The following is a 24,977-nucleotide window of genomic DNA, read 5'->3' as shown; positions in this document are numbered from 1 at the left end:
CCCCATTCAATGTTTAACATCTCTAAACAAATTACCAACATCAGTTTTCTTGCTTCACATTCCATGACTTTACCTCATTTATTGGGGACAACTGGGTAAACATAAAATTCACATGATATGTTTTCAATGTCCTGAACACAACTTGTACGCATCGGTGTTCTTTGGGGTCAATTTGATATAGAAAATATGTATTTAGAAGTAATATAAAGCCATTAAAACACCAGCAGGGGCTTTTTATTTAATGGGCTATTTAGGTCGTCAACAAACAAACATAAAGTACCTCACACCTAAACTTGGGAAAAAATATGAATTCTAATAATTCTCTGGAGGTTTTAATTGCTGGGGTCAAATTGACCCCGAGGGTAAAAGATGTTAGTAAATTTGAAGGTCACAGGAGGGTTAATTGAGAAAATCTCCTTTACAAGAAACACGGTTTAGACATGCAACATAAACCAGTGACAGACAGTAAAAAACATCATCATAACCCAGTTCACACAGAGGCACACACCTCAGTCAAAGAAAACAACTGCTAAGAGTAAGGAGAAAAGAAAGGAAAGAGTACGGCGAACACCACCATCTATTCCGCCAATTGCGTCTCGATGGCGAGGCTTTCAGTCGCACTTCCGACCGAGCGGGAGTCAGTTTGAGTCGTGTTTCCATTTAGAATTATAAAGCTGTTCGCAATTAAATACCGCTAATACGAGGTTTTCGGCGGGAAAACAGGAAGGAAAGCCCGCCTCCCGCTTGATCCGATTGGCTGCCTTGGCCGAGTGTGACATTGATAAGCGGTGCGCCTCGCGCTTAAAGTTGAGAATATTGTAATTTTAACCGCGCCTGAAAACCTACAAGTGACAGCCACAGTCACAATTGAGTTGCATGTGGTTTGCGTGAATACATTCATGGAGCGGCTGTGCAGGTGAAACGTTTCTGCTCTGTTCTGGTGATGCTGTGTCTCCTGCCGGGCGTTACCCCGCCCATTGCACCCGCATCATCAACTCGCCCTTCAGGGAATCGGATGTCTTTGTTTCTGGGGGAGATAATGCAGAATATGACGACGGGCTCATCGTCCCCGGATTGATATGAATCGGCGGCATCGAGGAGAAGTCGTCGCTGCTTTTGACCGCAGAGAGCAACGAGTGCAAATACACCATCTTTCACGCGCCGTACAACATTTACTTTGTGCCCCGACCTTTTGGACGGCGACTCGAGTCGGCGCAGCCAATTATTATCAAAGCTTAATTGAGTCGGACTTGAAGTTGTGGAGTAAAACTTTGCCAGGAGTGCAAATGGAGTGTGAATACTGCTGTGAATCTTTACTGCTGACCATTAGCTTGAGGCGGGGCATCCAGGGGCATTTAAAAAGAAATTGAAACTTGTGAAATAACATTTAACCTTTGTTCAAAAATAATAAATATACTTATTTAGGCTTACTAAGAGCAATTGTCTTTTAGGCTGTAGTCTATAGATTCAAAGTGTTTTCTTAGATTTGTTTTAACGAAAATCATATTCAATGTTATTCTTATTTGTTTGTCGTTTCTTATTATTACATTTTTTAAACAACTATTAACAATAATAACTTATTTCTTTGTACTTTTATAATGACAAATTATATTTATTGATTAAAAAAAAAAAAAACCTGAACATATATCAGACAATCATATTCAGTATTATTCTTTTTTCTTTGTGGTTATTTGTTTTTAAATTGTTTTAACAAATATTAACAATTCTAACAAATGTCTTAGGTTTTTTATAATTCTAAATTATATTTATTGATTTTTTGTATGTGTACCTACCTAGTACAGGCAACACAGATAGGACACACACAACAAAGAACAACAACAAAACGCTATTAAACTATCATAATTATTCGAGGACATTATGGGGGCTTTTGTTGCCTCTCAGGGGCAACATTATATTTCTTCGGGGCGGTTTTCCCCTTCGCCCCGGTGTGTTTCCGACGCCCTCCTGAGGGCAGGAGACGGAGGGAGTCTGATTCTTGTGGAGTGAACTTATCCTGAATCTAAACCGCCTCGTTTCCCTTCCTCCCTTCTCCGCAGTCCGTCTGCTTTGAGGCCAGCCGGCGGCGTGGGCCACCGGCTGTGGATCCTGCTGGCCGTGACCCACCTCACCCTGGACCTCTCCGTGTGCAGCCCCCTCGGTCCGGGCGCGGGGGTCAAACTGGCGCCCGAGTCGGCGCCTCGCCCTCGACCTCGCTGGCAGCCGCTGTGGGACGCGCCCAACAAGCTCCACTGGAGGACGGCGAGCGGCCCGTTGGCCCGCCGGCTCCTCAACCCGATCCCCCCCCCGCCGCAAGACCACCGGGCGGGGGGGGTCAAGGGTCAAAAGCATCGGAAGCCCGCGCGCAAAGGACAAGCGGCGTGTAAGGAGTGCCGCTTGAGATACTTTCAAATGGAGGCGAGCGACCCGTTGGCGGTCGCCGCGGCTCCGGAGGCGCCGTCCGGCGGCAGCGGAGGAGACGCGGTGCGGTTGCTCCTCAGAGCCAGGCGGCAGCTCAAATGGGACAGCGGCGACAAGCCGCAGGAGGGCCGCACCACCACGGTGGCCGGATTTATCGACTGGGGGCCCACGGGGACGGACGGCGCCGACGACAACGGCAAACAGGAGTCCAACGCCACGCTGTCCGCCAAGGCGTCGACGGCGGCGGCGGCCACCGCCCCGGGCGCCACGGCCTCCCAAAGGACGCTCACCACGGTGACCACGCCGGAGTCCAAGAGGCTCGGCACCACCGAGGCCGCCGTCGGGGAGACCGTCAAACCACCAAAGCCATACGGGGACGCGCCAGGTAAGACGTCGGGCGGCTTTCAAAGCCGATCGTCCGTTGTCACGGTTACTGTGAGTCACCGTCGGACATCCCTTGAGCTGCCGTTGTTCAGCTGCTCTCACCAGACTCCGCCCGTGTCTCCAATCCTGAGCAGATGCAGCGCTGTGAGCTCGATCCCTTACTTCTGTTCTGCAGGTTTGTCGTTTTAACCAAACAATAGCTCACTTCACCTTTTAACGAGAGACAATTTACTAATTCATTTCTGAAACCTGCATGGCAACGGGGCTGCAGCGACCAATCGATAACATCGATACATTCCCTGATAAGCCCCGCCCCCTCACCGATCGCGAATGACACGATCAAAGCACAAATAGTCGGGCGAGTAAACCCACGCGAGTAAAGTGTTGTATAACGGGTTGAAAATGTATGTTTTTTTATCCGATTAATCTCAAAGAAATGATCAACAGATCGATGATTAAAATACTGATGAGTCGCAGCCTTACATGGCATAGAAGTGAACACCAGGCATTTAGAGGCGTCTCAAGTGTGTTTCATGAAGATGAAATAGGCTTCTGCTCTGCAAAGTTCATATGACTTCCTCTTTTGACGCGATGAGGTATTTTAAGGATTCGCTGACGCTTCAAAAAGCCGTAACTCAAATGTGTCACACATTTAGAAACGGGCCTTTTCGTCTTCGTACGCCGACGAATCGGGAACGAAAGATTGGACGGACGAATAAAGTCGTACTTTACTGGCAGGTGAAAAGAGGCGTCTGGCCGCATGACGTGTCGCGCAGACGGCTTTTGTGTGGCTGTTGACGTCCTCCACAGGCAAACGGGGTCAAAGGTCACGATGCGTACAGAATTGAGGATTTTCAATAGGTGAGAAAATGGGGGGTAAATTGCTCAGAATGAATCAAATAGAAAAGCAATAAAGTGAAGTTTTTTCTCCTCTAATGATCTAGAACCTTCATCCTAACAGTTCGTCGGCTCTTCACTGTCCGTGACCACGTGTGTGGCCTGTGTGGGCCCTCCCACCCAGACGTATTAGATGTAGCATTTCCTTCAGCCGTGAGGAGCAGGCCTCTTCAAATGGACCATACAGGTAGCCATGAAGCACAAGTCGTGTTTAACGACTTGTGAAGCGAGCACGGTGCTAATTGAGCCTTTCCCATTCTGAGGGCTAATATAAATGTCATAAAATTAGGCGGCTAATGGTAAGGATGATCAAAAGTGCTTGTGACTCAATTGCAATAAAACATTTGTTAAAGCACGGCGGGACCTGAGCATGAACAGTCCTGTTGTTGGAGAGATGAAACTCTCAAAGTGTGTGTTCCTGTGGCTCAGTGGAGCGTTGCCGAGGCGACCGGCCCGACCTTTACGGAGTCGGTGCTCTCTTGCATCCAGAGGTCACGGCTGTGAGTTCCGTGTTAGTTTTCGGGTTGGCGACGTTTCCACAAACTTTCTTAGCTCATAAATAAGTAAAACAAACTCACAACCATTATTTTCCTAATTAAAAAAGACACTTTAGGAATTCAGATGTCTCTCATTAAACTCACCTCGTTCAAACTCGACAGTTACAAAATAAAACTCGACAAACCACCTCCTCCGTTCCTCTTTCCACTGATCCAACATTTACCAACTGAATGAATTCAATATAATATCCACATAATAATAAATGTGTTGGCTCAACACGCTGTGTTTACAGTCTCTCTCTCTCACTCTGTATCTTTCTCTCTCTCTGTATCTCTCTCTCTGTTTTTTCTATCTCTGTATATCTCTCTCTCTCGGTATCTCTGTATATATCTCTCTGCATCCCTCTATCTCTGTTTCTCTATCTCTCTGTATCTCTCTTTTTCTTTCTCTGTATCTCTCTCTCTCTCTGTCTCTTTCTCTCTCTCTCTCACTCACTCACATCAGATTGATCTCAAATTTTTAAACGATGAAGCGTAGCTCATATTACTGTAAAAAGGAGAAACACTCAAATCCTATATTATCTTGACGAATGAACCTCAAAGTCAGTTGTGATGTTGGGGCTGTACATGTATATATTGTATATTTAAACTGTACAGTTGTGACCGAGTGAAGTGGAGCGACCCCTTTGTTCCCTCTGATTCGGAGGTGAGTGCGAGGCCGCCGAGTGATTCAAGACGACGGCTTCAAATTTCACCCTGGAGGAAGTTTTGGTTTCTCAGACTGGATTCACATGATCGTATCAGCGAGCGGACGAAGGGACTCTCTTCTCTTCTCAACGCCCGGGCGCTCAAATGCCGCAGAAAGCGTCCTTCAGCCGTCACAACACATTAACCCGCGTCGGCCTCGTATCGGCCCCGAGGCAAGACGTAATGATAATCGCCACGGCGACGCTGATGAAACCGGAGTGTTACCGAAGGAGGCGGGCTTCACTCCGTCTCCTCCTTTCATCTATTCCCGCTTCGTCTTTGAGGATTTAGTTCATGAAGACATTGCGAAACATTTTAAGTCTGATTATGCAAACGTGGATAGGAGAAAACACACAAGGGGACTCCTTCAAATAACAATGTTAATCAGGTGATCATCAGAATTCACACAACTCAACTCAACCAGATTTCCGCTCTGTGTCTTGGGATTTATTACCTTCGCATTGAAAATGCGGAAGGTAATGTTTTGATCGCCGTGTATTTATTTATTTATTTGTATGCGTGTTACTCGCATAACTCAAAAAGTATTTAAGCGAATCGCATGAAATTTGGTGGGATGATTGGCTATTATCCGCGGACCATTTGATTAGATTTTTTGGATTGATCGGGTCAAAGGTCAAGGTCAAGGTCATGAAAAGGTCAAAATCTTCTTTTTACCCAATTGGCATGCAACTAATGCCAACATCTTCATAATTCAATGCCCAATCTTGTGATATGCGAAAGTATGCGCTGTACCGAGTGCCCGTTCTAGTTATTGCATGTGTTCAGTTATATCAAGAAATACTTTATGACATCATTTAAGCAAAAGTGCTTTTGCAAACTGTGGAAAGAGGACACACACACACACACACACACGCTGCACACGACTCACACCTCTGATTTAATATAGAGGAACTCCTGCATGATAGATATTACTGTACATGTTCTGACTTATATCGGTGAAAAGATGACCGGTTCGTTACAGCGGCTGTTATTTTTGGCCGTCACTTCGAACTGTTACGCAATAGCCGTATTCAACCAGTGTAATAACCGGCGGCCCTGAATGCCCCTCGGTTGCATTTGGTCTCAGCTTGTGAGACATCAAAGAGCAAGGGACATGTTATTCTTGACCTAAAGAGATCCTGGTGGCATGTGTGTGTGTGTGTGTGGGGGGGAGATATGGCGATGTAAACAAAGCACTGAGAAGTCTGGATACCCCCACACACACACACACACAGGAGGAAGACCGAATTCATCCTCTGCTCGGTTCGACATTCCTCCAGTTCATCTTCATGAAGATGATATTAAATGATGCTGCATCAGTGCTCTGAATATCGTACACAGAAACCCTTTAAAGATGACTTTTGAGAGTTACACTGTTGCACACGCACACACATCTCACGACGATGGAGATGTGTCGCGCCGCACGGCCGCTCGTACATTTCAATGCAAGTGTTCCAATCACGCTCGTAACTCCTCGCGACTGGATTATTAAACGCAGTAATCAGAGACTCGAGTGTTCTCGCTCTCTTGTTCACTGTGTCATCCGGCGACTCAAGTTTCAAGTTTCAAGTTATACAAGTATAAAAAAAAATTTTAAAGAAATAGAAAAAAAAAAGAAAAAGAATAAAAAAAAAAAAAAAAATAACAAAAAAAAAAAAAAAAAAGAAAAAGAAACATATAAATAAGAAACAATATATACATAAAAATATATATATATACATATACATAGAATATAATATATATTAATATATATATATATAATGTATATATATTATATATATATAATATATATACACAATATATATATTATATCATATATATATATATAATATATATATATAATATATATATACAATATATATATATTCACAGAATATTATAAATATTGTAGTCATATGTGTTGTCTCAGTGGCCTGAACTGTGAAGCAGTGTCCCTCAGCAAGAGTCTGATGGCCTGATCTTTGAAGCTGTCCCTGGCTACGGTAGCGGGGCTTTCGCCTCTGCCTGAGGGTGAGATTTGGCACATCATCCGGTCGTTGGTCATTGCGCTTGGTGCCTTGGCGTGTGGCCGCGCTTTGATTGCTGCAGCGATATGCCAGGCACCAAGCCACTCCCACAATGCCACACCCTGCCGCACTCGTGGTGTGTATGGCGCCCCACGGTGCCAGGGCGGCGCAGGCAGTGCAGCAGCCCGTGATGCAACACTGATGGTACTGGTGTAATGTTCTGAGGATGCGGGGCCAGTTGAATTTCCTCAGTCGCCCAAGGAGCAGGCGGAAATACAGGGCCAGTTTCAGTCGTGTGGTGTGCGTGGTGCGTGTGTATGTGTCCCCCGAGAGTGGTGAAGCTGCCGCCGTCTCTCACTGCAACCTCTCACTGATCTCCCGCTCATGGAGATGGCTCTCCTCTCTCCACGATCAGCTCCTTGGTCTTCTGGTCTTTGTCTTCTTGACTCTTTGTGTCCTTGTTCTGGTTACCACCCTACCAGATCAACTCCTCCTCCAACCTGGCTGTCTCGCTGCCCCTCGGCATCAGTCATCGTCAGCTTGTGTGCAGTCAGCATGATGAATGATGGATGTGGAGCTTGGTGCTGTGTTTGCATCGTGGGGAGGCAGGGAGTAGGAGCCTGAGGGAGGGCTCTGAGGGGAGAGTCTGAGGGTTGAGGGCGCCAGTGGCTGAGCTGCCATCCACCACCTCACCAAGTCTGGCCGACAGGAAGTCATCCAGCTGCACAGTCCAGTGAGGGCCTAGACTGCTCCTCTGAGCTTGGTGTCGAGCTAGTGGGAATAATAGTGTTGAACGCAGAGCTGTAGTCCACAACCAGCACACAACACAGTCTCCCTCCCCAGGTGGGAGGGCGGTGTGGGTGCCATGGCTATGCGTGATCTGTTGGATCTGTTTTGACGATGCACAAATTGCCATGGGTCCAGCGTCCAGCGTAACAACAACAAAAGTCCTTGATCCAACCTCAACTTGCACAAGCTGACAATCGAGGTGAGGGCTAGGGGTCATTCTCCAGTCCAGGTTACCTGTGTGAGAACACACACACACACACACACACACAACACACACACGACACACACTCTGATTTAATATAGAGGAACTCCTGCATGATAGATATTACTGTACATGTTCTGACTTATATCGGTGAAAAGATGACCGGTTCGTTACAGCGGGAGAACCGCACCCAGCCGCCCTGACGTCGATACAAATAATATTAATAATGTAAAAATATGGAACCCATCCTCGATGTTTAGGTCCCTTTTTTGTATTCAAAGCTAATACATTAACTGGATATAACTTATTTATTTTTCCTTAGGGAACTAAATTCAAATGTTTTTGGAAAGAATAATGCACGTAATTAATTTCAGATTAAGTCCGGCTCGCGGGAACATTCACCCCGGCAATAAACGTGAACTAATTCACTCCGACTCATGAAGACCGGAGGCAGCCGGCACAACATCCAGCCATCAGTGGACTTTGTCTCAGCGACAAAAGGCATGTGAGGCGAGAATCAAGACCGTAATCATCTCACGCTGTGTGTGTGTGTGTGTGTGTTTGGTGGGAGGATGTGCACATCACATGGATGCGAGAGCGGTTGTCTGTGGGAGGAGCTAGAGAGCGCAGGAGGACAGGGTTCGTACGGTCATGGAAAATCTGGAAAAGTCATGGAATTTTAAAATGGTCATTTCCAGGCCTGGAGAAGTCATGGAAAAAACTTAAATCATAAAAGTTTTGGAAAAGTCATGGAAATTAGTTATAATCACATGTTCATTTACGCCGAGTGTGAAATAATTAATATGTTTTTTAAAGAAAGACGCTCAAAATATAAGCCGGCGTACGCTCTTCTCAAGACGCAACATTTTCAAAATTGTTCATGTTTATACCGAGATTTCAGTTTGGTCATGGAAAACCTGGAAAAAGTCAGGGAATTTGTAAATGCTTATTTCCAGGCCTGGAAAAGTCCTTAAAATACAGAATCAGAAAAGTCATGTCAGTGTGTTGTATTCATATGAGTTTGAAATAATTATTATGCTTTTAAAAGAATGACGCTCAAAATATAAGCCGGCCTACGCTCTCAATACAAATTTTCCGCGCTGCAAGTGAACGCACCTTAACGGAAAAGACATAAATGTTTATTCTTTTAATCTAAACTATTGTCTCTCATTCATTTGTGTCATTTAAGGTTATATACTGTATGCTTTGGAATTGTCATTGTTAGTTTAAATACCAAATGTTCTCACTTTTTCATGTTTACACCGAGATTTCACAAAATGTTTTGGTCATGGAGATTTAGGTTAAAGTCCTGTAACTCCATTGGTCGACATGTGAACGAAGCCTCCTCGTTAAATTACCTCTTTTTGTTTGTGTGCAGAGGAACAATCAGAGTCTCATTCACTCTTTGTATCACTCTTTATACAACTCATAGTTGTGTTGCGGAAAGGTTGATTTACCTTTCTTAAAGGGCCGGCGTGAAACGTTGTGACTACCTGTGGAGCGGTCAGTCGGACAGCAGAAATGAGCCGTGGACTTCTTACGCCCTCACGAACGTTTCATCGTCTTTCACCTCTGACGTTCTGCCGGCCGGTTTGGTTTGGGCGGACCCCGACTGTGTAGCGGCACGAGAACACGGCAGCTCGCCGCGGCGTGTCCGTGTTGCCCTTAGTGACGGCCGGCGTTGTGTCTCTACTCCCACTCCCTGTGGGCGTCGATGCTGCAGGACAACCAAAGGGACATCGCTCTGTGCACAACCGGCTCACGGTCCCAAGACTCAAGACTTTCATGTGGCTTGTAATCAGTGAAAATGTGTGTGTGTGTGAGAGAGAGAGAGAGTGCTTGTGTGTGTGAGAGAGAAAGAGAGAGCGTGTGGGAGAGATTGAGAGTGTGTGCGCATGAGAGTGTGAGTGTGTGTGACAGTGAGCGCGTGTGACAATGAGAGAGAGCATGTGTGTTAAGGAGAGAGAGAGAGAGCGTGTGTGTGAGACTTAGCGTGTGTGTGTGAGAGAGGGAGTGAGCCGACCATCGTCTAATCTTGGGGATTTCTTTTTCATGCACAGTTTTCCAACTAAGACCGTCAAACCATATCAATCAATCAATCAATCAATCAAACTTTGTACTTCAGAATCGAGGTCCAAATAAATAAAAATCACAAATAAAAAACAAAACCAACGAACATATATTTATAAATTACACTAAGGTCGTCCTCAGAGTGAGATTTATAATATATATAATATATATATATATATCTATAAATATATCTTTATATATATACATTTTATTTATTTATATATAGATATATATATACACATATATATATATTTAAATTATTTATATAATGTATATATATATATATATATATATATGTAACGCTTATCTGCTTATCGTTAATTTGGCGCGTTTAAACGCACTAAAATATTTTAACGAATTAACGCAAGTTTTTTTTTTTTTTTTTGGTTTGACGGTGTTTCCGTTGTTTACAATCATTTAAAAAAACAAAATAAGAAAGCAAATCAGTTTAATCAATGGATGAATCAGTCGAAATCCTCCGGGTTTCTCCCTGCTCCTCTCCTCCCTCTCTGACACTACAGAGGAACAGAGGCGTGTCGAGGGGGACGGCGCGGAAAGAACGCGACACACGAAAACACACATGCACCCAAAAAAAAAACTAGGGTTTAATTTTTTTTTTTTTGTAAAATAAAACCAGCCCCAGAGAGAGGTTAACGGACATATTTGAATGTCAGTCAGTTACCAAGGCCACTGGTTCTGCTGCTGTTCAGTGTTAAGATGGACGGACCAATGGGGTCTCAATATATATATATCTTGGTCTGTTAGTCTGGATGATGCAGTGCTGGCGGATGCCTCCTGTTGATCCTTGTTCTGGAGGAGGTGGTGGAGGAGGTGGAGGAGGGAGGAGGTGTAGCTGTGGTGCCTCCAGATGCTCGCTGATTGTTCCCGGTGACGGTGCGGCTCGTAGCTGCGACCCCCCCCCCCCCCCCTCTCGTCCACGCAGATGGAGCCGTCAGCTGCACTACGGCTCCGACGTGATTATTAAAGCTGCAGTCAGTCCTGATCACTGAGGTCCTGCTCCGCGGCCTCGGGGCCTCGGGGGCCCACGGCGCAGGCGTGTGTGGAGTAAGCAGAAGGTACCAAATGGTGTTCGATTCACTGCAAATCGAAAAGTATTACAACACAATAAAAATAATAGGAAACAAAAGCTATCAATGAATCCACAGTAACGCTCTCTATCTCTCCATCTCACACACACACACACACACACACTGTTCATTTAACATTTCAGGGTTGACATATTTGCGGTCAAGCACTTCCCCACTTGTGACGGCCAAAATATAAATAAGAAAACCTATGTTTGGCATTTCCAGATTGATTTAAAAAAGTAACAAATTTGAAATTGGACTTTTGCAAATGGGATATAAAACACATTTGGCATTTTGTTTAAGATTCCAATCAGATTTCCACAGATCTGTATCCGCTGGACGTGGTCCGCTGCAGAGCCCGACAGTTCTGAAACAGTCGGTACAGCCCCCCCCCCCACTCCACCCAAAAAACAATTCACATCACGCTTCCAGTTTGTGACGGAGGGGTGGAGGGTGAAACGGATGGAGTAAATAAGTACGTCTCCATCCACTGCAGTGCAAAGTGAGGACATGTCAAATGTATGTTAAGTGTCCCGGGGGTCTATTTCTGAAGAGGCGGGCCTCGCTGCACATTGTGATGACGACCTGCGGTGGACCTGGAGGGGCGTTCAATACAGGAGGAGACAGCGCTTCTCCCACCGGTTACCATGGCGACGCAGTAAATGTGCCATTACTCCTCTCCGTCTCCAACTCTCAATAAAGTGGAGAGGAAGAAAAAAATGAATCTGCTTCTTTTTTTTCTCGAGCGATCAATTTTGCCTTTTAAATGCGGATGATTGGTGACAGGCGGAGACACGCCCCCTTTCCCCCGATTGACAGCCGAGAGGAGACGAAGTGACCGAGAGATGCCGTTTCTCTCTCTCTCTCTTCACGGCTTCACACATCTGTCTCTTCCTCTCAGTCGTGAGGGGAACATGGCCGGATTTGGATGTGACTCACTTTTTTCGGTGTTAATTTAGGCAGACATGGTGTTGCCGGACTGGAAAGACCCAGAATTGGATCGATATGAGGACGACTGATTGGAGCTGCTTCCGTAGCAAAATGCTATTTCAAATCAGGAAAGTCAAACAATAATGTATTACAAGTGCGTATTAAAATAGTCTTATCAAGGATAACTCAGGGGTAGAGATGCTGATGTCCCCCCCCCCCAATAGAGTCCAGACACTGGTGCTGGTGTAGAAGAAGAGATGCTGTAACGCTGGAGGAGCCTGGGGGGAGGGGAGTGTCGCACGCTATTTTTAGTTAGTAAAAATAATGATTCCATAAATTCAGATAAAATATGAACTCTACAATTGCTCATACTTTTGGAAGGAACTATGTAGGCATCTGGTCGGATACAGACAGAAGGCCGACATAGCCGTGTATCATCAACACTATGATGGCACCAGGTAGTTTTCATTAATATCTTAATGTCGGCTAATACTAATATTAATGCAATTTGTTAAGTGTTGAAAAAGCTGGGCGGGATCAAGCTGGTCAAAAGGGAACCATACAGATGTTTTATTTATTACTATTCCAGATAAATATCCCAGTATCGTGTTTGTGGTGTCGTATCGGATATCGTGATATTTGTTCGAGGAGAACGTATTTAAAAGATCGCCGGCGACGCTGTGATTGGCTTCCAGCACTGCGCCGCCTCTGATTGGCTCATTCTTCGTGCCCGCCCCCAATCAGCCGGCGGAGTCACCGCTGCGAGACGAAGAGACTTCTTGCGAATGAACCAGAGTGTCGAGAAATGTCTTCCTGACTGAACTCTTTGAGCTCGAGCTTCACTTCACACGCAAAATGACAGTCGTTTGGTTTCCGCGTATCTGTCGCTAACGGGATGAGCTGCGCTGCGTCTGCTCCTCCTCACAAAGGCCGGCTCAGGCATGTCGCCGCAGACCCTCCAGCCTCACGGAGTTACGCATTTGACACAACGAGAAAAGAAGGCGTGAAAGGAGTCATTGTTTCTCTCTCCGTCTTCTTCAAGACGTGTTTTCAGATTGCTCGGCGGCTCCGTGGAAATCAGCGTAGACGCGACACCTTGACACCGGAGCTAATTGGCAATTCCTCCCTATCAGCTCGCCGCCTCCCCCTAACCTGTCCCGTTCAGGTTGTAGGAGAGGCGACCTCGGCCGGGGGGGGTCATGCCCGTACATATGTGCTTCGTGGTTTATTTATATTGCAGGCAAAGTGTCACAAAGTGCAGTACAGTAGTCAATTAACACAGAAAACAGGGGCAAACACATGTCAAGTTAAAAGAGGAAAGTAAAAATACACTGTAAAAGAAGGTGCAGTAAAAAACACAATAAAACAAATAAGAAACATAAATAAACAAAAAAAGAATTTTTTTTAAAAGCAGGCTATTAGAATATGTAATTAAACCACATGCCAGCGTAAACAGGTATGTTTTAAGGTGGAGTTTAAATGATACTATGAATATATGTTCTTACTTTTCAATGTTGACACAGAATACATGTCCACAAGTACGTTCATCTGATATTGAATACATTGATACAACTTGGCATGTCACAGGGGGGAAATCACAGGGGAGAAATTTGAGTTTCATGGTCTCGGTATTTGGCATCCCGACTCCCTGACACACCGCCACGGCTCGAGGCCTCTACACACCTGGTTGTGACGCAGAAACAATCAAAAGGAATGGCCAAAAAAAGATCTCGGCGGCGTGTAGTTTAAGTCTGAAGTATTCTGTGTTGCTGAACGACATGACTTACACTGCCGTTCAAAAGTTTGGGGTCACCCAGACAATTTCGTGTCTTCCATGAAAAATCACACTTTTATTTATCAAATGAATATAAAATATAGTCAAGACATTGACAAGGTTAGAAATAATGATTAATATTTCAAGTATTAATTTTGTTTTACAAACTTCAAGCTCAAAGGAAGGCCAGTTGTATCGCTTATATCACCAGCATAACTGTTTTCAGCTGTGCTAACATAATTGCACGGGTTTTCTAATCAGACATTAGTCTTCTAAGGCGATTAGCAAACACAATGTACCATTAGAACACTGGAGTGATAGTTGATGGAAATGGGCCTCTATACACCTCTGGAGATATTTCATTAGAAACCAGACGTTTCCACCTAGAATAGTCATTTACCACATTAACAATGTATAGTGGGTATTTCTGATTAATGTTATCTTTATTGAAAAAACTGTGCTTTTCTTTGAAAAATAAAGACATTTCTAAGTGACCCCAAACTATTGAACAGTAGTGTAAATGACATGTTGGGATCATCTCGTGTCGGCGAAGCAGCCGCTAAGACACGTCATGTTGTATTTCTAGTTTGGTGTTACCAACATTAGTGAATCCCAAACTTTCCTTTGGACCAGGACTCAATACATATGTTCAATTCTAAGTGAAGATATTTTAATCTGTACTGAAGGCAAACATATCACTGAAGATTGATACACATATTTTATATTGCCGGAAATACCGATCTAATGTGATGTGACGATGACAAAAAAACCATATTGAGAATCTGCTTCGACCCCGACGTTCCCGACAGGCACATCTGTTGACCCCACACTGAGGGTTTGAGTCTTGAGGATTCTTTCATTAAAAGTATTCACCGAGGATAGGTTTCATCTCGGCGCCTCGACGTGTTCATCAAACTGTCACGGCCACGAAGGAGAGAAGAAGAAAAAACACACATTTATTTCTCTGGGAGCAACGGCGGGATCTCAAATCCCGCCGAGGTCACGAGCTCGCGGTCCTCTCCTCTCCGTATCCCCCCTTCTCTCCCTCCTTCAGCCTCTCTTTTGTTTTGTATTAAACCAAATCGCATGAAATTTGGTGGGATGATTGGTTATTATCTGGGGACCATTTGATTAGATTTTGGGATCGATCGGGTCAAAGGTCAAGGTCATGAAAAGGTCAACATCTTCTTTTTCAGTTTCAATTCAATTCAGTTTATTTGTGTAGCCCAATTTCACAAATTTCAAATTTGTCTCGGAGTGCTTTACAATCTGTACACATAGACATCCCTGCCCCAAAACCTCACATCGGATCAGCAAAAACTCCCAAATAACCCTTCACGGGGAAAAAGGGAAGAAACCTGCAGGAGAGAACAGAGGAGGATCCCTCCAGGATGGACAGATGCAATAGATGTAATGTGTACAGAAGGACAGATTTAGAGTTAAAATACATTCAATGAATATGACAGAGTGTATGAATAGTTCATAGTAGGCATATTCCACGATGGAGACCTCCACGATCCATCAGGCAGATGGCGGTTTTTACCTTTAGCGCGGTCAATTTTTATCCAATTGGCATGCAACTAATGCCAACATGTTCATAATTCAATGCCCAATCTTGTGATATGCGAAGGTATGCGCTCTACCGAGTGCCCGTTCTAGTTTTTGTTGCATTTTCTGCGTATTGGCACCGGTTTTGGGAACCCAACCCGACTGAGAAGTGCTCCCTTTCACGCTGAAAAAAACAAAACAATTCCCAGAAGAGACCTCATCTGTTGGTCAAGGTCAGGGGCGATCTCTATTATGCCTGAACTCGGGGCAGATGTTATGTTATAACCCAACACTTTCAACCTCGCAGACGGGCATGGAGGGGAGTCGGGGGGGGGGGGGGAATGCAAATGACTTGTCAGATAAGTCCATGCCCCTTCTCCGTGGCGAGGGACTCTGATTGGAGGAGGAGCGGCCGCATGCTTTCCCAAAATGACCCGAGCAGCACTTCCTTTTGATTCTTCCCGAAGACAAATCGTCTCGGATCAGCAGCGAGGCGGCCGGCCGACGGGAGGGGGGGGGGATGTAGAAGGCACACGTGGGCCTTTTCCATCATGACAGCTTCTCTTTTTTCCTTCTCTCTCCTTCTCTCTCCTGCAGCATGTCACCTGCTGCAGTGTGTCATTGTGTCCTTGTGGCCCTGGCGCTGGATCACTCGCCCACACAAACACACACAGCACCACTTACCGGCACTGTGCCGCTGAGCGGGCTCACACTAATCCTCACTGTTTAGACACGTAGCGCACAGTTTGTGTTTGTGGATTTCTCTCCTCTGGCACGAAAAGTGAGAGATCAGCGCACACAGGAGTCTCAAGTGTTTAAATAAGCACGATGCTTTTGTTCTGCGGTCGTGTGGAATGAAAGGAGCGCTGCGAGAAGCTTCGGTCCACATTCAGAACCGCGAGCTGGTTAAAATGCAGAAGGGATGCATTAAAGAATGAACGTAATTATACTGCTTTGCAATCCAACAAGACAATGCAATGAGTCATTGAATGTGTTGTCACTCTGTACTGATTCACTCTGGTCACATGGCATCTATTGCATCTATTGTGCATCTGTCCATCCTGGAGAGGGATCCTCCTCTGGTGCTCTCCGGAAGGTTTCTTCACTTTTTTTTCCCCGTGAAAGTTTTTGTTTTCTATTTTTTGGGAGTTTTTCCTGAGCCGATGTGAAAGGTCAAAGGTCAGGGATGTCGTATGTGTACAGATTGTAAAGCCCTCCGAGGCACATTTGTAATTTGTGATAATGGAATAATCTTTCCGTAAAAGAGGAGCTTGATACCTGAAGACTCTGAAGGGCCCCATCCCACTTTTTAAGACTCTAGGAACCACGAGTAGCCCCGCAGCGCAGCTCTCTAGTGGGGCAATATGGTACTACACGCTCCTTAAGATATGATGGAACATCACCCATCAAGGCTTTGTAGGTTAAGAGAATAATTTAAAATAAGATTCTTGATGTTACAGGGAGCCAGTGCAGAGCAGCTGATGCCAGAGTCATGTGATCTCTTTTCTTGGTTTTAGTGAACGAGCTGCAGCATTCTGGATCAGCTGGAGGGACCTCAGAGACTTATTAGAGCGGCCTGATAACAAGGAGTTGCAGTAATGTAGTCGAAAAGTAACAATTGCGTGAACTAGTTTTAGAACAAGATGTGCCTGATTTTTTAATGTTATGGAGATGGAACAATGCAGTCCGTGAGATGTTCTTCACGTGGGAGTTAAAGGACAAGTCCCGATCAAAGATAACAGATTCTTTACGGTGGTGTTGATGCCAGGGCAACGCCACAGAAACCACATCATTGATCTCTGAGGTGCTCAGAGTAAAATAACTTCAGTTTTGTCTGAGTTTAACATCAAGAAGTTGCAAGTCATCCATGTTTTTAGTGTAGCGAGTGTAGTGGCCATTTGTCCTTCGAAATCAAACAAAACTATAAATCAAATTGCCACTGACACACCGGGGGGGGGGGGTTTCGGAGTTGACGCATGCAAAAGAAAAGTAACGTCCATTTCAGTATGTTGGTTTTGATCATTTATTTTCCAAACAAACAAAAAGAACAATTTGCTCTCACTTAATGTTTAAATAAAAAGCCTTTGGGGCTAAATCTACACAAGTCCATTCAGGGGTGAGAGCGGGTCACCTTTTGAAGGATTCATTTGGTTTGACAAATACCAAACAAAACCGCGAATAAGACGAATAATACGAGTACTTAGAGAAAACTCCGACTTGGTTATCCATTACAGTTTGGCTATAATGTCATGGCATAATTCATATTGCTCTTAAATTATGAATAAGCAGCAGATGACAGTGTCATCAATACTTACTGAGGAGCAAAGTGAAGTGCTGCTGGGCAAACCAATGGAGCGACAACTCTTCTAATCCTCTTCTCTTGTGTATTTATTTTCTTTCTGCAGGTTTGGCCGTTCACCAGATAATCACAATCACTGTGTCTCTCATTATGGTTATCGCAGCCTTGATCACTACACTCGTCCTTAAAAACTGGTAGGGGAAGATTCCTTTTTTACTCTTCAACTCATTTACCCTCACGCTTTGCCAGAGATCCCACGACGCAGATGATCTGATGCTCGTTTCCTCGTCTTTTTACTCGTGTTCCTGTAGCTGCGTGCAGTCGGGGAACGGCCGCCACAATAGCCATCAGCGCAAGATCCACCAGCAGGAAGAAAGCTGCCAGAACCTGACAGACTTCACCCCGGCCCGGGTGCCCAGCAAGGTGGACATCTTCACCGCCTACAACGACAGCATGCAGTGCTCGCACGAGTGCGTCCGCACGGCCGTGCCCATCTACACCGACGAGATGATCCAGCAGACGCCCGTCTACAAGACGGCGTACAACGGGAACAGGTACGCCGGCCCGCGGGACACGGGAACATTAGTTCAGTCAGCCAGACGCTGGAAACACCCGGCACTCTGGATGCTTTTACAACCAGATGTGTGTGTGTGTCCACTGACGCTCGTGGGAAACCTGGAGAGTTTTTAAATGGTTACTTCCAGACGTGAAAAAGTCCTTTTTTGGTTTTTTTTGCCCTGCGAGTGAACGCACCTTAACTGAAGAATTCGGTGGCCATAGCAACAGCAGCTCAGGGATAATCCACCATCATGTATACACTGGATATTTAAAATGGTTATTTCCAGGACTGGAAAAGTCCTTGAAAAAAAAAAAATATCACAAAAGTTTTGGAAAACTGTTGGAAATTTCTTATATTCATTTGTTCATTTACGCAGTTTGATTAAAAGAATACACATTTCCATTAATATTTATTCTTTTAATCAAACTATTGTCTCTCACTCATTTGTGTCATTTAAGGTTATATACTTGTGTATACACGGAGGTTTCACGACATGTTTGGTCGTGGAAATTTGGTTTAAAGTCCTGGAAATCCATTGTTCAACACGTGTATGAACCCTGAGTTATTATCTTTGATGTTATCAGAGTTTAATGGATAGAATCGAGAGAGAGAAAATGACATGCAGGAGATGAATCAAAGAATAAAATGTAGTCTTTTTAGAGCAAAGCCGACTCTAATGCTGCGTTTGCATCAAAAGCGTTGCGGATATTATAAATATGGCATTAATGTTATGAACCCAGACACGAGGGTGATAGATGTCCTCAACAAGGAATGGTTATTTCCAGCCCTGGAAAAGTCTGTAAAAAAGAAAAGTCTATTGTCTCTCGTTCATTTGTGTCATTTAAGGTTATATACTTGTGTATACACGGAGATTTCACCAAATGTTTGCTCATGGAAATGTGGTTTAAAGTCATCGGTCAACATGTGTATGAACCCTCAGCAGTGACTTCAGAAGATGAATGTGAATCATCCGTCAGTGTTAACGCCGCCGCCTCTCGCTCCCCAGGCCCTCCCCGGCTGAACGCCAGCTGATTCCCGTCGCCTTCGTGTCAGAGAAATGGTTCGAGATCTCTTGTTGACGAGCCGAAGGCCTTGCTCACTTCCTGTGGGCGGAAGAGACTTCCTGAATTCACGCTCTGGTGGGTACCCCGTTGCCACTTTCGTCCCCTCGCTGTAACCGTCGCCTGCCCCCCCCCTCCCCCCCCGGCCGCCTCCCATCACCACGCCGGCAACGCTGCCCCACTTAGTTGAGAACTTAGCATATGTTTGTTATTTGTGACGCGATTATGCCCTGTCTCCATCCTCATGCGCGGTGATGCAAAAAAAAAGGGGGCCGAGGAATCCAGTTCAGTGCGGTCTCTCAGATGTCTCGTCGAGATACAGAGTTAATTATTCATACAGCAGTATTTATAAGCTCTGTACTTCACAATTTATCCTTTCCCTCCTCGTTCATTCGATTGTTTTGAGCACTTTTGCTTGACTCGTACGCGCCCGTGTGTTCTATGCACGGCTGCTAGATGCCAGAATGGCCCACGTTTCAAAATCCTATTATGTGTTCGCTATACATTCTACATATTGACCCAGATTTCGAGAGGGAATAGATGGCCTGCAGGTAGCGGTGCAGTGAGACGTCTGGACACACATTAGTCTCAGTCAGCTCAGTGACGCAGCCTTTAAAGACGTAGCAGCCCTTATTAATACGCTCTCCCCTTCCATGTATATTACAGGATCTTTTTTTTAATGTGGCCAGGTCAAATCGCCAGTTGATAATAATAATAATGCATGTAATTCATATCGTGCATTTCGAAGTATTTAAAGACAATTTACATCACATAATTAAAACTTCCTAGGAGCTACACAATATAAATAACTACAATTACAATAAAAACAAGAGATACAAACAATAACAACATAGAGCACACAATCACACGTTACAAGCAGCTGGGTTTGGATGTGTGATTTGAAGGTTGAAAGGTCGGCGCGGTCTCGGATGAGTTTGGGGAGAGAGTTCAGGGGGGGGGGGGGGAGGCTCCGTCACCCCATGTCCTCTGTGTGGTTTTTACATTTTCGGCGAGAGCTGATGCAACATGAAATCATAAAGTACCGTCCTGCTCTGAACATCCTCTCTGTCACAGTTCGCGCTGGGATGTGAGTGATAATCTTATTGTTTGTTGTTGTTTTTCTTTCTCCCCAGGCTCCAGTTGGAAATAACAAAAACACACAAAAAAACAGCTTCTTTTTTTGTAAAATAGTGCGATCACTCTTTGGACACTGGTGAAGATATTTATTTTTCTAGAGATGACAAGCAGAGCAGCCACAATGCTGCCACTCCAGAATTTCCAGGAACGTACAGTCATTTAGATATAGATTATATATATATATATATACAGGACTGTCTCAGAAAATTAGAATATTGTGATAAAGTTCTTTATTTTCTGTAATGCAATTCAAAAAACAAAAATGTCATGCATTCTGGATTCATTACAAATCAACTGAAATATTGCAAGCCTTTTATTCTTTTAATATTGCTGATTATGGCTTACAGCTTAAGAAAACTCAAATATCCTATCTCTAAATATTAGAATATCATGAAAAAGTATACTAGTAGGGTATTAAACAAATCACTTGAATTGTCTAATTAACTGAAACACCTGCAAGGGTTTCCTGAGCCTTGACAAACACTCAGCTGTTATAAATCTTTTTTTTTACTTGGTCTGAGGAAATATTAAAATTTTATGAGATAGGATTTTAGAGTTTTCTTAAACTGTAAGCCATAATCAGCAATATTAAAAGAATAAAAGGCTTGCAATATTTCAGTTGATTTGTAATGAATCCAGAATGCATGACATTTTTGTTTTTAAAATTGCATTACAGAAAATAAAGAACTTTATCACAATATTCTAATTTTCTGAGACAGTCCTGTATATAGGTATATTTACAGGATGCGTGGGACAGGACTGTGGACGGCACAGATGTCTCAAGGGAAACATTTGGAGAAAAAAAAGGAAACCCAAGGAGCTGCTGTTGGGGGGAGGGGGGGGGGGTGAACTGTATTTCTGAACAATGTGCCAATAATGCCACTATGTGCCACAACCTGGATGGAAGGAAGTTACAACAACAACAACAACAACAACAACAACAACAACGGATGGACTAAAACAAAAAGCGCTAGATCAACCCTGTATCGACTCCAACTATTATTATTTATTTTATTTTTTTAACAAATGTGAAAGTTGAAAAAAAATGCTCCACGTGTATTTGAATATATATATTTTTTTGCGATTAATTAATCGCGATACAATTTAAAAGTTAAAAGTTCATTCTTTTAAAGACAAAGATGATAAATTGTTTCTTCAGTGAAACATCAGATTAGTAAAAAAAGTATATTGAGACCCCATTGGTCCTGTCATCTTTAACATTGAACACAGCAGAACCAGTGGCCTTGATAACTGACTGACATTCAAATATGTCTAGTCAACAAACAAACATAAAGTGCCTCACACTTAAACTTGGAAAATGATAAATTGTTTCTTCAGTGAAACATCAGATTAGTAAAAAAAGAAGTATATTGAGACATTGGTCCCGTCATCTTTAACACTGAACAGCAGCAGAACCAGTGGCCTTGATAACTGACTGACATTCAACATCAAACATTCCAGAACAAGATTTACTGAGTGTTCATTGGTTTTCCCCGAAATGTTGACAGACAAACGGATTGACCAATCACGGTGAAGGTTTGCAGATGAGTTTCTTTCTTCGCGCCCGTGTCCCGACAAGAAATGATTGTTTTAAAACGGAAACAGTGTCAAACCATGCTGCGGTAAAAAAAAAAAGTGCGTTAACGCCAAATTAATCGTGATAGATTTGACAGCCCTAATTTTTTGAAATAGTTTCAAGAAAAATGTGTTGCAAAAAAAAAAAAGTCAGAAAAAATATTTATAAAAGGCGCACAATTCGATTAGTTCTGGGGCGAGATAATAATTGGTGGGGAGGGGGAGGGGGGCGGTATACGCTTTATTAGCAAACACAACATTGTTTCTATAGGTCACTTTTTTTTTTTTTACACACAGCCACCGACGGTGGCGGTCCGGAGCACTTTGGGATTCAGCGCTGTTCATAAAATCCGACACAGGAAACACACCTGAACGCACCGCTCCGATCCCTCATCGCGCGTCAGATCTGGACTCCAGATCTTTTTCTGGGGGGTTTAATGGAGAAAGAAACACAAAGGTTTCTGTGGTGCTGGATCACAACAAATCCCCCAGCAGCACATTCCCGACCGCGGCAGACTGCACGGAGCCGGACAGGACACTCACACTGCCTCAGGTCTGTCTGGCTCTTTTGCACACGGCACGTTGCTCTCAGCTTCAGTCGCTGTTTGGGAGGAACTAGAAACGGTTTGGGCATGATTTCTGATTTGAGCTGAAAAGTGGAATAAATTCAATTTCGAGCTTCAAAAATTCAAAACAAGTTGCATGAATAGGAAAGAGATTTGACAAATTAATCCCTCCTCAAGAAAGCAAATGAATACCCCCCCCCCCCCCCCACACACGTGACTCCCAGATTCACTTGATAAATGAATACTACATTTGGAGAAAAAAAGTCTGACTTACAGCCCAGAAAAGTCAAGGAGAACATGAACCAATTTAGTTGAAGACGGATCATCAAATGATCCTCCCGTTCTTGTATTATTATTTTCTCCTTACAAACCGGGGAGCCGAGGAGAAGCTGTGAAAGGAGGCGCCGCCGGGATCAAAGAGATCGGATGCGAGGAGGGAGGGGGGGGGGTGGTTCTCTCCAAGGACGCCCCGTGGTCGAGGTTAGTTTTCACTCTCTCTCTCTCCACTACTCAAATACTCCAGGACAATATTTCCAGCATATCAATAATTTTTTCGGCTCAGAGAAATCGTTGTAAATTGTGCTCCGACACAGACGTACGGGGGGGAGGGGGGGGGGGGTTCGATTGTGTTCTTTCAAAGAGACTCTGTTGGTGTATTGTTGAAGGGGGGGGGGGATTATGACAAGCCAATCAGCCGCTGCCAAATTGCTTTAAAGGGGTCTCTTGTGTGTAGGCGAGGGAACCGTCCGTGGTCGTTTTCACTGTCAACCTCCAGCTCTGAAACACAGATGAGGAAGCTGCCGCCGCCGAATCCACCTTTGTATTGTGCTGTGGGTATTGTTGAAAGCACAAACACAATTCTGTAATTGTAAACGCTTTTTTTGGGGGGGGGGGGCTGCAGATATGTACAGATTCAAAAGGTGTTGTTGTCGACATGGGGGGGGGGAGAGATCTCCAGTAATTCGCTTGGGGTTGTTTTCAGGCTTCTACTTCCTCGAGACAGCGGGTCGTCCCGGTGAGGTCGGTACCTGTGACGCGCGAGCCATTCAGGAGACGCCGCGGCGGCCTGAGGTACCTCTAGAAACACTGTGGAGCGGCAACGACGCTCCGGCTTCGGCCCCGCCCACCACCACGGGAACACGCCCACCGGCGACACCCGCACCCACCCAGCCTCGCGTGTCGTCGGGCTCGTGCGGACGCCGTCGCTCCTTTGACATAACATATATTTTTTTGAACGAAGAGCGTTACCTTAATAGTCGAGAGAGGGTCGCGAAGAGAAAAAAAAACTGTACATGATCCACGTGTAAATGTATTTTCTATATATTTGCTTCTATTTGTGTACAGGTGTGTTCTATTTTTCAGGACCGTACCCCCAGGTTATTTTTTTTTTTTTGGGGACGGTTTCAAGCTAGATCGGGGATAGTGTCTTTGTTTACATGTGTAATATAACTACGGTATTTCTTTTTGTTTTTTCAAAACACAAAAACTAACCTTGTGCCAAGCTTCCTACCTGCACTTTGAAGCAGTACGTGTATGATATCGTTAGCTAACCAGTATAATACTTCAGTAGACGCTGCAGTAGTTCAGAGGCCGGCGGAGGGGTTTCCGGGTGGCGGTGGTTCCGAGAGGTCATGCCAATGACTTTCTGTTCTTAAATATCATTTCTACATGAACTCTGATATTGAGTCTTTCCATCACATGAATAAATGAAACAACTGTCAATCCAACAGTAGCTGCCTGCCAAGAAACCAACTGAACTCGACCGAGATGGGTCGCGTCTATTGGTCACATCTTGGTTTTTTTGCGTATATACACATTGCGACAATCGCCCCAGAAGATGTATGATTTGCCCACATTGTAATCTCCGCGTAAACAAACCAAGATTAGCGCTCACGAGCGTCTTCAGGAGTCCCCCACACGGGTCCTTTCTTAAAATATATGTGAAGTCTAAACCCCAAACTGTTCAGAAGTGCATGTGAGACCATGCCAGTCTGCACCCGATCGTTGTGAAACGTCAACGTGACCTCTCTGAAGACGGTCGACATGTGATGGAAGGATCATCAGGCATGTGCCAGAGCGATTCCTCGTTCTTTGAAAATGTAAGAAAAATAATTTTTGGGACAAAATGACATTCGGAAAACCTTTCTGTGTCTCATACAGTACCCAAAAAAAGGGTTATCCCTGAAAAGCTAGTTAGCATCCAAGGATAAAAACACAGGTGGACAAAAGCAATTCATCCATATATATATATATATATACATATATATACATGCATATTCATATATATATACATATTTATATATATACATATATATATTATATATATACATACATATTCATATATATACATATATATATACATATTTATATATATATATATATATATATTATATATATATATATTATATATATATCCCTTTGAAACGGGCA

General features: G+C 44.2%; 1 protein-coding gene across 1 annotated transcript in view; it reads left to right on the top strand.

The window, feature by feature from the left end:
• The window catches only part of ajap1 (adherens junctions associated protein 1), a 52,979-nt gene extending 33,692 nt beyond the window's left edge, over positions 1-19,287 (top strand). Inside the window, exons 2-5 of the mRNA XM_056423470.1 lie at positions 2,058-2,803; positions 17,756-17,843; positions 17,961-18,203; positions 19,215-19,287. Of these exons, the coding sequence (XP_056279445.1) occupies positions 2,058-2,803; positions 17,756-17,843; positions 17,961-18,203; positions 19,215-19,287 (1,150 nt within the window). The remainder of the gene's footprint in view (positions 1-2,057; positions 2,804-17,755; positions 17,844-17,960; positions 18,204-19,214) is intronic.
• The last annotated feature ends 5,690 nt before the right edge of the window (positions 19,288-24,977 follow it).

This window comes from Pseudoliparis swirei, chromosome 9 (genome assembly GCF_029220125.1).
Source record: "Pseudoliparis swirei isolate HS2019 ecotype Mariana Trench chromosome 9, NWPU_hadal_v1, whole genome shotgun sequence".
Classification (NCBI taxonomy): Eukaryota; Metazoa; Chordata; class Actinopteri; order Perciformes; family Liparidae; genus Pseudoliparis; species Pseudoliparis swirei.
This window is presented reverse-complemented; position numbering and strand designations above follow the sequence as displayed.